Source organism: Phyllostomus discolor, chromosome 8, assembly GCF_004126475.2.
Source record: "Phyllostomus discolor isolate MPI-MPIP mPhyDis1 chromosome 8, mPhyDis1.pri.v3, whole genome shotgun sequence".
Lineage (NCBI taxonomy): Eukaryota > Metazoa > Chordata > Mammalia > Chiroptera > Phyllostomidae > Phyllostomus > Phyllostomus discolor.
Window position 1 is genome coordinate 70264340 of NC_040910.2, and position 12715 is coordinate 70277054.

At 40.8% G+C, this 12715-nt stretch overlaps 1 protein-coding gene across 1 annotated transcript in view; it reads left to right on the forward strand.

The window, feature by feature from the left end:
• MYH10 (myosin heavy chain 10) overlaps positions 1-12715 on the forward strand; it is a 146299-nt gene that overhangs the window by 69266 nt on the left and 64318 nt on the right. The window contains 4 exon segments of the mRNA XM_036033012.1: positions 4647-4710; positions 6430-6528; positions 8442-8585; positions 8819-8914. Coding sequence (XP_035888905.1) covers positions 4647-4710; positions 6430-6528; positions 8442-8585; positions 8819-8914 — 403 coding nt within the window.

Consider the following 12715-nt stretch of genomic DNA (forward strand, 5'->3'; position numbering starts at 1 on the left):
TCAAAAAGACTGTATCAGCAGATGCATCTTCCTTCAGAAAGTTTTAGTAGAAATCACTTTCTGTATTTGTGCAAATCTTTTTTTCCAAACTTATGTAAGCCACTTTGGTTATTCCCAAGTTTATATGCCTTTGGTAAGTAGCCTCCAATAGTTACAGCTAGATTGAGGCTCTAGGTATACTCCCTACCATTTGGCTACCAGATTCTAATGAAAGCAAGTGAGAATTCTGCACCCCCACATACACTGTTTAGCAAACAGACATTTAAAAAATTATGTGAGTAAATTGGATGCAGCCCCTGCTCTGTCATTAGTGCTCTCACGTACCTTTCCCTGAAGATTTACCGATGCAAATGGGACAGTGTCAGAGACAGACGTGGTCTATACCAGGCAACCAGCGTCTTCCAAATTGGTGGCTGTACATAGCCATTTTTTCCCTTTTTTAAATTTTATCTTATTGATTATGCTATTACAGTTGTCCCATTTCCCCCCCTTCACTCCCCTCCACCCTGCACACCACCTCCCACCCACATTCCCCCCCCTTTAGTTCATGTCTATGTGTCATACTTATAAGTTCTTCAGCTTCTTCATTTCACATACTATTCTTACCCTCCCCCTGTCTATTTTCTACCTACCATCTATGCTATTTATTCTCTGTACCTTTTACCCCTCTCTCCTCCTCCCACTCCCCTGTTGCTAACCCTCCATGTGATCTCCATTTCTGTGGTTCTGTTCCTGTTCTAGTTGTTTGCTTAGTTTGTTTTTGTTTTTGTTTTAGGTGTGGTTGTTAATAATTGTGAGTTTGCTGTCATTTTACTATACATGTTTTTTATCTTCTTGTTCTTATATAAGTCCCTTTAACATTTCATATGATAAGGGTTTGGTGATGATGAACTCCTTTAACTTGACCTTATCTGAGCACTTTATCTGCCCTTCCATTCTAAATGAGAGCTTTGCTGGATAGAGCAATCTGGGATGTAGGTCCTTGCCTTTCATGACTTGGAATACTTCTTTCCAGCCCCTTCTTGCCTGCAAGGTCTCTTTTGAGAAACCAGCCGACAGTCTGATGGGAACTCCTTTGTAGGTTACAGTCTCCTTTTCTCTTGCTGCTTCTAGGATTCTCTCCTTCATTTTTACCTTGGCTAGTATAATTATGATGTGCCTTGGTGTGTTCTTCCTTGGGTCCAACTTCTTTGGCACTCTCTGAGCTTCTTGGACTTCCTGGAAGTCTATTTCCTTTGCCAGATTGGGGAAGTTCTCCTTTATTATTTGTTCAAATAAGTTTTCCACTTGTAGCTCTTCCTCTTCTTCTGGTACCCCTATAATTTGGATGTTGGAATGTTTAAAGATGTCCTGGAGATTCCTAAGCCTCTCCTCATTTTCTTGAATTCTTATTTCTTCATTCTTTTCTGTTTAGTTGTTTTTCTTCCTTCTGGTCCACACTGCTGATTTGAGTCCCATTTTCCTTCTCATCACTATTGGTTCCCTGTATATATTTTCCTTTATTTCACTTAGCATAGCCTTCATTTCTTCATCTAATTTGTGACCAAATTCAACCAATGCTGTGAGCATCCTGATTACCAGTGTTTTGAACTGTGCATCTAATAGGTTGGCTATCTCTTTATTGCTTAGTTGTATTATTTCTGGAGCTTTGATCTGTTCTTTCATTTGGGCCATTTTTTTTTTTGTCTTGACATGCCTGTTACACAGTGAGGGGCGGAGCCTTAGGTGTTCACCAGGGCGGGGCAACCCTGTCACTGGGTTGTGGGGCTGTATGTGGGGGCGGGGTCCGAGAGGGAACAAGGGCAATTGCTCTGCTCTCTGCTGTATGGCAGTCACTTCCACCCCTTCCCCCAAGCAAATTGGGCCCTTCTGGTGCTGATTCCCATGTGGGTGGGCTTGTGTACATTCTAGGACCCTGTGGGTCTCTCCAACAAACTCTCCTGTGAGGCTGGGAGTCTCTCCCAACACCTCAACTCCCACAGGTGTTTTCAATTGGTGTTTTGAGGCTTTATTCCTCCCCCCCCTCCACCGCCGCGCTGGAGCCCTGAGTTGCATGGTCTGTTTTGCTCCCCAGTTTCGCCTGTTTTATCTGCGCACAAATCTGGGGCCGCCTGGCCTGCCAGTCGCCTTGTGTGCCACACCCCTCTATAGTCCACCACCTTGCTGGGTCTGCCCGCTGCTGCTTTGAGCACCCAGGGTCTGCCAGCCACTGCCTTTGTTTTGTTTTGTTTTGTTTTGTTTTGCCTCCACATCTCTCCGCTGGGCTGCCCAACTCTGCCCCTCCTATCAGCCTGGATCAATGTGTCTCCTTTAACTTCTTGGTTGTCAGACTTCCATACAGTTCAATTTTCTGTCAGTTCTGCTTGTTATTTTGTTGTCCTTATTTTTGTTGTGCAAGGAGGCATGGTGTGTCTACCTGTGCCTCCATCTTGGCCGGAAGTCTTATATATCCAGGTTGTCCGATTGAAACTTTTAAATGAAGTTTTTTATTTCTGTTTTGCGTACAGGAGAGGATTCTAGTTGTCGTTACTGCCCAGAGCTCCAGCAGGGAGTGTGTAGCCTCAGTGGTTCTTGGATTGGCATTCAACATATGTGTGACATGAAACGCATGCTCTGTAATTCATACAGAATGTACTTGTCATGTTTTTTACTTTTTTTGTTTTGTTTTTATAGGTGAAATGCTGGTTAAATATACTGAGTACCATAATCTGACCTGTGGAAATCATATACAGAGGGGGCATTTTTACCACCATTTTGTTTACATAATGTTAAAAAGATTAGCAGACCCACTTGAAAGTAAAACTCTGTTTTCCATTTTAGTCTAGATCGGTACTTTAATAAAAATGTTAATTATGAAAGAATATTTATCACTGTGAGGAAAAGGCTTTTTAACTTAAAAATTTCATTTCATCCCCTTCCAAGGAGGAAGTGATTTTGTATTCCATGGCCTGCTTCTTACCTACTTTGTCAGGGTGGCCAACGTCCTGGACTGTTTGGGGGTATTAATAAACTATTTCTTTTTAGCTCTGAAGTTTCACTTTGTCATGTTATCAAATGGCTTGGATAGATCTCATAATGTAACTGAATGTGGATGTCACTTAACATAGAGAGTTGATGACTTTCAGCTTTGTAAGGCTTTTGTTTTGTTAAAATGTTTTCAAAATAGGATCAATTATAGTAATTTTGGCTTATAACCAGGACTTATTGGTTACTCAATATGCTGTTTTGCGAGACACTCGTTTCTTTGGGGTCTGTATAGAGGAAGCTGGGGGAGGGCAGATGAGGGTTGGAGGGCTACCCTAATCCATTCTCCCTCCTCCCCACACAGCAGGCTTCCACCGTCCCATTTCTGTCCTCGTTCCGTCCCTTTATTTCATTACTCTTTGCCCAACCATTCTCATTTAGCCAAAAGATACCTCTCTGCACGCGCTGTGATGGCTCCAACTGTGACGGGCACCAGTCAGCTACGACAAGAAAGGGAACAGATTTGACTAGGGAACTGATGATGAAATCAGATGTTGTATGTTGGTGACTTTTTTTATCCAAGTTATTGACCACACGTATAGGTTATTTTGAGTCATTTCTTTTTAGGTTACCTGTTCAAAAAGCCAAAAACCTTTGTTTCTTCCACTTCTCCTTTGACTTTCTTCCTATTTTATAATTTCCCTAGAAGTAAGGAAAAAAATAAATTCACTAAATATAAATGGGTAATGTTCAGTTTTATAATTTAAATGTATTAGAGTTCAAAGTTATCAATATAATAACTTTGTCTTATTTCCCAAGATTATCTTGTTTAATGAATCTGAACGTCTAATTTAGGTGGTCAAGAAAAATGAACAGGAAATACTGTAAGAAATAGAAAGCTTAAACAGCATGTTGATATATACATAATGAAGTTAGACATGTTGAAATCTGAAGGTTTGTATATCTATGTAATGAATTACTTATTTTCTTCAGTAAGAATTATGTGATACCATATGATTTTGATTAACCTTTCTGCAGTGTTAAAATGAGTTTGAGAAAGTTATTTCCTTAAACAGTTACATTGGCAATGTATTCCTTGCAACTTTGAAATAATAACATTGTCTTTTGACTACTGTCTCTTAAAATAGCAATTTTTTATTAACTTGATGAAGTAGTGTATAGATAATACAGCTGTTTAAAATTTGTAAAGAATTTTAATGTGCAGTTTAACATCAAGACCTGATTTTAGTTTCTGAGTTTCTTTTTTGAGGCGTTCAAGTATTTATAAGGCCTCATTATTTTTTATCTATTCTTTTTAGGGTCTTTTGAAGAACAAGGACAAAATTTACTTTTGGGGGGGGGATGGCTTAAGCAACAGATATCTGAAGTAGTTTCCATTTTCTCCAGTTCTGAAGGCTGTCATCAATTTTTTTAAAGTTCTTCATTATTAGAGTTTCATTTTTATTATGTTATAGTCCAGGAAGGTTGCCTGGCCGACTGCTACTGTTTTGGACTTTATTGAGGCTATTTCTTTTTTCTTTTTTATTTGAGGCAATAGTTGAGGTCCATTTTTGTAACCAACCCATGGATACTCTGCAGGGTACCTGGGCTTATTTTATGATAGTATTCAGATTCTCTGTGTCCTTATTTATTTTCAGTTTCCTCTTTGTAATTATTTTCAGGGCAAGTTTATTCGGATCAACTTTGATGTAACTGGCTATATCGTTGGGGCCAACATTGAAACATGTATCCTTTTTCAAATGGTGTAATCCAAACTAGAGTCGTTTAATCCTCCTGTGGCCTCAGAGCAATGCTTTGTGGTATCACTCCCACAATCAAGATGTTCGACTTAAGCCCAGAGAGACTGCGAATTGCTCAGATACTTCCAACTACTGAATATTAAGTCCAAAGTGATGTTTACTTGTTGTTGTTTGTTTATAACACCAGGTCGTAACCTAATGAATGACATGGCCGGGGAGGTGGAGAGCCCCACTGAGGCGAGGATTACCTGACGATCGTTATATGAAGCTGCTCTTCAGTTACTGTTGCGTTTGCTCAGTTTTTACCGTCTGTTTCTGATATTCGTAGGGTGGGCATGTACCCACTGAAACAAGCCTTACACAATAAAAGTACAGAGTTAAAGCAATCTCAGTTAGTGTTAAGCAGAATAAAACTAGAGGGGAAAATAAATACATAGACTAGCCCTAAGAAATGCTGGGTCTACATAGAATTAATTTGAGGGAAGAGATAATAAAATAGAAATGATTCTGGATTGGTACTGTGCCGGTTAGGAAGGCTGCAGATGACAGATCCTGGTGCTCGTTAGAGTGACCTCCAGTGATAGCAGGACGCTGTTCCTGTGCCTCAGTTAAAGGATAGATGGACGTTTCCTTGTGAACTCAGAACCGCATTTCATATTTCTAAGTGTACTCAGCCAGAAAACACAAGCACTTGAAAATGATGGGAATGGAGCTAGAGTTTCTTCTCATTGGTTTGCTGTGGCGTCATTCATCTGAATGTACTTTTTACCAAATGTGGAGGATGTATTTAGTATAGTGTGATTCAAATTTTAGGCCATGGGGCACAAACAGTTAAATCAGTTGGTGGCCCCAGAAGTGGCAGTCATCTTCCCAAGCAGTGAAACGGGGGTTTGTGAGAGCCCAGTGTGACTGTGGACCCAGAGACAGCCCAGGAGCAGCAAGGCAGGGTGAACCAAAAGCCCAAGCAGGTCTCAGGCATGTGCTTCGAATCCACAAGCAGGTGTGCATACTCCGAATGAAGGAACTGACTGGGGCCGGGCTGCTTGCACCCTGGAAGCCCAGCCAGAGTGGGCGGCGGCGGTAGCAGCAGGCTCCAAGTCCTGGCAGTAATGGGTCTCTAGAGTGTACGTGGAAGGAAGGCCGATAGGTCTTCCAAGTATGGGTCTCTCGAGGCATCATGTAGAAAATGTACATGAAGCAATGGGTGGTAAGTGGCTGGCACCACTTCTGTGAGGCTTTCAATGAAGCAGGGCTCTCATGGGTAGCCCAGCGGCGAAGCACATACATTTTGGAGTTCAAGTTTTGATTCCTAGCTCCACCACTTACTAGCTTTGCTATTTTAAGTAATGTCTTTGTGTCTTGGTTTCCTTACTTGTAAAATTGTGATAATTCTGATATTATAGGGCTTTTCCTCTCTTAAACAACTCAATATCTTTTTTTATAGATTCTTATAGTCCCTTGGATGGTGCTGTGCTCTTTGAATATAATCCAGGTCAGGAGCAGCATGGGGCTGAGTGGGTATGGGAAGCATAGTGAGTCCAGTAGTGAGGAACATGAGCTGCATGCATTTTCTTTCTTTTCTTTGCTTACAAAGTTTACTGCAGGATATAGTTGATATATATTAGAGAGAGAAAATGTTTTACAAATTAAAGAGACGTGGAAAGAGCACCACCTTTTCAGTTAACCCTTGACCGTCTTTGCTCAGACCTTCTGGAAAAATCTCGTGCTGTTCGTCAAGCAAAGGATGAGCGTACTTTTCATATCTTTTACCAGCTGTTATCCGGAGCAGGAGAACACCTAAAGTGTACGTTACAAAGATTTTTACTATTTCATATTAATTTGAATATCTTTGTTAATGTTAAATTTTTTTTGAGAGGGAAACATTTGGGGAAATAAATGTCTCAAAATTCTAGCTGGTCACATTATGAACATGAAAATGAAATTGAATTTCAGTGCCAAGGGGGAAATACTTTTAAGTGGCAGGCATATGGGTGGTGTTATGTTATTTCTTGTCCTTTTGCTTCTTTTTTAAAACATTTTAAATGAGAAAACAAATTATGTATTTTCATAAAGTTTCTGTGTCGACATTTATGTAAATATAAGAAAAATAAATTTACTTAAGAAAATTAAGTTGAATAAACATTTGTATTACTAGATTAACCACTAAATATATATTATGCTTCTACCAATAGTAGGAAAGGCCTATGGTAGATTTTCCTTTTCCTTTTTCTTTGTTTGTTGTTGGTTTTTTTTTTGCTTGTTTGTTTGGTTGTTTGGTTGGTTTTTGTCATGAATCATAAGAACTAGAAGCTTGGGCCTGAGCAGGGTAAAATGTAGAATTCTGTTCTGGATCAGAAATCTGCTGGGTATTTGAGGGAGAGGAGAAGATGCACAACTTCCCAGTTTTTCCTGAGTCTCAAATTCAATGCTTTTGTGTGACTGTTATATACATTTTCTAACTCTCACAAATAGGTACATGCACAGCTCTGCTTTTCCCATCAGAGGTACAGGCTTTCTCAATGAAATGCTTTTGCTGTGAAAGCATTGAACCCAGAAGTTAATGAGAAGACCTGTAAGGAAAAAAATAAGCAACACATAGATAGATAAAAGTTCAAGATTATATATGTAGCACAGGAATGTCAAACTCATTTTCACTGGGGGCCAATATCGGCCTTGCTGTTGGCTTCAAAGGGTTGAATGTAATTTCAACTCCTTAATAGTTAAGGAGTAGTTACATTTATACAGTCCTAAAATTATATTACAGCATGTGATGCTGAAGAGAAGAAAACCCCCCAGGCTTCCAGATGGCGAGCTAACTCTGCAATAGCAATGATCAAAAAAATAAAATCAAAGTGTTCAAGATATAGAAAAAGAAAGCAACCAGCACATAGTTGCAGTTAATTAAATGTGATGTAGATAAGAAGGAAGGGCCGGGAGTGATCAGAAATGGTCTGCAGGCGAGCATTCCCAGGAAAGCTGGGAGCACGGGATCACGTCCACGGCAGGGATAGACAGCCCTGTCTATTCTGATCCCTCCCAAGAAACATCCTTCTGCTCTCAAGGAACACGTTTATCCAACGATTAAGTTAAGTTCTCTCTAACCCGGGGCCCCTAAAGTACAAGTAGGCAGTGGGGATATCCGTTACAATACTCTGTCGTAGCATTATACAAGCCGTATGTTGCACATCACGCAAAAGCAGATTGGCCGCTGCCTGGCTGGGAGAGGGTTTCAGGGCTCTGGCCCGTGGAGCGTGTGCCTGACTCATCCCTTCTCTATCTGCATCTCTGTCGTACATCCACATAATCTTCGTATTGATCCTATAGTGTTTGCTATTAACTACTTGCTAAGGTAAAAATAAGGAATATGGGTTTAAAAGCTTTGTAAAATATTTATTTAAATCTGAAAACAATAAGGTTTTAGTTCTCTGGAAAAGCTACATCCTTTGCCACTATCTGATTTCAAATAATATTATGTAAGCCACTGTCCCCCAAACTCTAGTTGAGATGTGTGCAGTTTCCATTATTATTTTCGATCCTGATACAGATGATGAGAAACCGGGTGTGTTTGTGGATTTACCATGAATATCTAAAGAAAGAGAAGGGCGGGGTAGAAAGTGTGTGGTGGTGACGGTGGGGTGGTGAGCCGCTGTTCTTCTGGCAGGCTTCAGCCTGCTGTCGAGTATTTGCTTAATTGTGTTCCATTCTGTTTTCTTTTAGCCGATTTGCTCCTTGAAGGATTTAATAACTACAGATTTCTCTCCAATGGTTATATTCCCATTCCGGGACAGCAAGACAAAGATAACTTTCAGGAGACGATGGAAGCAATGCATATAATGGGCTTCTCTCATGAAGAGATTCTGTGTATGTGGACTTTCTCTAAGATTCTGATACTCATTTAAATAGGACCTAAATTGGGGATAAATAACCTAAACTAGAAAAGGATTGCGTGACTGGGAACTGCCTGTAATTTTATGAAATCCTGAGACATATCTCACTGAAAAGTTTTGTACAGCTAATTTTTAGTTAGAATAAGTTAGAATGTGTCTCTGCTGTATGTTGATGCAATATTTTTATTTATTTTCTTTTTAATAAAGCAATGCTTAAAGTAGTATCTTCAGTCCTTCAGTTTGGAAATATTTCTTTCAAAAAGGAGCGAAACACTGATCAAGCTTCCATGCCAGAAAATACAGGTAAACTGATGACTGCTGATTTTGTATTTCTTTTTTTATTATATTTCGTTGATTATGCTATTACAGTTGTCCTGATTTTTCCCCCTTCATCCGCTCCACCCAGCACCCCCCACTTCCTGAGGCAATGCCCCCAGCCTTGGTCATGTCCGTGGGATATGCCTGTTGAGTTCTTGGGCTGCTCCATTTCCCCTGTAACTGTCTACTTGTACTTTTTAATCCCCTCACTTCTCACCCATTCTCCCACACCTACCGTCCCATCTCTTTATCCTTAGCATTTACATTTTACGTATGCGGTGTCACGGAGTGGGCCTCTTTGTGTGCATCTTGTTTGGGACTCTGTGCTTCCTGGACTTGCGTGTCTGTTTCCTTCACCAAATTGGGAAGTTTTCTTTCATGATTTTTTCAAATAGATTTCCAATGTCTTGTTCTTTCTCTTCTTCTGGCACCCCTATGATGTGATTATTGGATTGCTTAATGTTGTCCCACAGGCTGCTTACACTATCTTTGTTTTTTGGATTCTCTTTTTTCAGTTGTTCTGAATAGTTGTTTTTTCATTTTTCTTATGTTCCATATCATTGATTTGATTCTCAGTTTCATCCACTTTACTGTTGTTTCCCTGTAAATTTTTCATTATTTCAATTAGTGTGTCCTTTGTTTCTGACTGATTCTTTTCTATGTTGCTGAGGTCCTCACTAAATTCCTTGGGCATCCTTACAAACAATGTTTTGAACTCTGCATCTGATAGGTTGCTTATCTCTATTTAGTTTAGCTCTTTTTCTGGGGTTTTGAACCATTCTTTCATTTGGGCCATGTTCTTTTGTCTCCTCATTTTGGGAGCCTCCCTGTGTTTGTTTCTGTGTATTAGGTAGTAGATCTGCTTTGACTCTGTGTCTTGGTTATGTGGCTTCATGTAGTAGGTGTCATGTAGGGTCCAGTGGCACAGCCTCCCCTATCACCCAAACTGGTTACTTGAGGTGTACTCTTCATGTGGGCTGAGTACACCCTCCTCTTGTAGTTGAGCCTTGGTTGCTGTTGGCACATCAATGGGAGGGATTTACCCTGGACAATCAACTGCAAGGATTGGCTGTGCCCACTGACCACCAACCTCCGACCTCCAGTGGAGGATCAGCTGTGCAGGGGCAGGATGGTGGTGCTCTGACATGGTCTGTAGCTGTCCACTGGGTGCACTGGCTCTGAGGTTTCCTGGGTGGTGCACACCGAGATCAGCTTCTACCTGAGTTGTGCCCAGGGCCACCCTGCCTGAGTTATAAAGTAATCTGAGATGGCTGCTACTTGTGCTGGGCTTGGAGATTTCCAGGTATAGCCAAGCTGTGAATCTAGGCAGCTAGTTCCAGGTCTGCGGCTCTCACATAGAAGCCAGCTGCTACTTATTTGAGAGGATTTAGGAAGTTGTGAAACAGGAGCCAAGAACAGCCATTCAAGTGGAAAAGCAGCTTGGGTGGGCCCGTAAGTTGGGTAGAGAAGAGCCTCTGGGGATCTCCAAGGTGGGTCAAACAGTGTTAACTAGGTGGATGGAATCTTACATAAGGCACCTATCTGCCAGCTCTGTGGGGGGAGGGCCCTGAAAAGGGACAATGGCCTCTGCTTGCCTTGTGATTTTATGTTTGTATTTAGATGGTTTGTTGTTGAGTTCTCCCAGCACATGTTTCAGTGCAAACATACAAGGCACTCCTGAAGCATTTCCACAAGGCTACATGCCTGCATAACGGCACGTACAATCTGATGTCATAAATGAGGGGAGAGGGTGTGTGCAGGACAAAACGTGGCACTGGAGGCTCTGCTGAAGCACTGGGGGGCATTAGGAATTGGTGGGCAGGAGGAGACAGAAGCTGCAGAGAGCACACAGCTCATCTGGAAAGGAGCTGCAGCTACTGAGTTCTGACCAATTTTTACCTTGCAACCGAGGCCCAGTCTGTCTTTTATGGCTTTGACACTTTTGAAGAATGCTGGCCAGTTATCACTGGTTTGGAAGGTGTTCCTGCTTTTGGGTTTGTCTAATGTTTCTTCCTGATTAAATTCAGGTTATGCACGTGGTAAGAATATCACAGAAGTGATGCTGTGTCCTTCTTGATACATTGTATCAGGAGGCTATGTCAATGTCTCATTTTTGGGATGTTAACTTTATTACTTGGTTAAGGTAGAGTCTACCAGGTTTCTCCACTATCAGATTACTATTTTTCCTTTGTAATATGCATTTGGGAGAGGAGAGGAGGGAGGGAGACACTTTTTGACCTACTAGTTAGAGTACAGTTGTCAAACATGAGGCCCAAGGGCTGAATCCAGCCCTCCCCCTAGTTTTTCCCGCCCGGCACCTTGTTTCTACCTACCAGCAGTGCCAAGCTCCTTGCCCCTAGTTAAGGAGTAGTTACATTTATACAGTCTTAAAATTACATTTGGCCCTTTGAAGACAACCACAAGGTTGTTGTGGCCCCCGGTGAAAATGAGTTTGACACCCCTGACTTAGAGCATCCATTATGATTCTTACCTGAAACAGTATTGCTTGTGGTGTATGTGAAGTGATAACTTTCTATTTACATTATTCTTTTACATATATTCCTTGGAATTCTACTGTAAGAAGAATTCCAAGGAATATATTGTAAAAAAGTGAAGAGCTTTCACTTTTTTATTAATTTAATTATTTATATCAATATAGACACATAGACTCTAAATAATTCTATAGGTTTGCAGTTCATTTTATATTTATTTATTTAACCTTGTTCTTGATTTGGTAATTAAAAGTTAGAACCCCTTCAGGTTAGCTCTTAGGTTATTTTGACACAATTCTGTCACTTTTTTAAAAAGTAGTTTCTTACTTTATAGCAACAAAATGTTCCAGGCTCATTTTGTATTTTTCAACCCTGGCCCTAGCATTGGCCTTTTCCCTCCTGTTTCCCCACATTGAACAACAGCATTTCACTCCCAGTGTCTGGGTACTGGTGGTGTGAGGGTCTTGTTTGTTTCTGACTTCTCTCAGCAGACACACACATAGAGTCATAATCCTCTTTTCATTTTTGTGTGTATGTATACTAAAGACCACAGACTAATACTGACACCTCCAGTTTTGATCCAACACTACAAGGTCTATTCTAGCCATCTCCTGCTCTTTATTTGAAACCCCTTTCTCTGACAGTAAGAAATCTGGCTTCTCTACAATATATTTGTTTATTTTTGTTTGATCCTAGAATACCCGTAAAATAGCTTCATAATTACTAACCTCTAACCCTCTGAAAAACAAACCTGCTAATCAGTGTGCAGTATCTGTGTGCGGTTCTTTAGCACTAGAGTATGTAGTCAAAGTACCGTTTCACTCTTCCCTCCTGCCTTTGCAGGTTTTCGTTTGTGCTGTAGGTAGCTTCATTTATTTGTTCACATTGCATTTTGCACCCCCCACTACCATCCTTTTTTTTTTTTTGCTTATTTTTTAGTATATGCAACATATAAATAATTCTAAAAGTCAGAACTACAGAAAAACGTGTAGTTCTCTTTGATTTTGTTTCCCCCAACCACCGTCTCTTCCACTCTGTTCCCTTCCTCCACCCTTTCTGCCCTGTTTCCGCCTGCCCATTGGAATCGGTCCCATTCGTTGCCGACTTATTCTTCCTTGAGCAGCGCTCTTCAGCCCTGCAGTAAGTGTTCGGCCCCCAAGGTGCCAGCTCTCCATAAACTGAATAAGCTCCCACATCCATTTAAACATTTAGTCACATTTCTTTATAATAACATCATAAAATCCAAGTGTACTTGCCATGGCCCAGGTGACCAGTAAGTTTTCTGTTTCCTAGG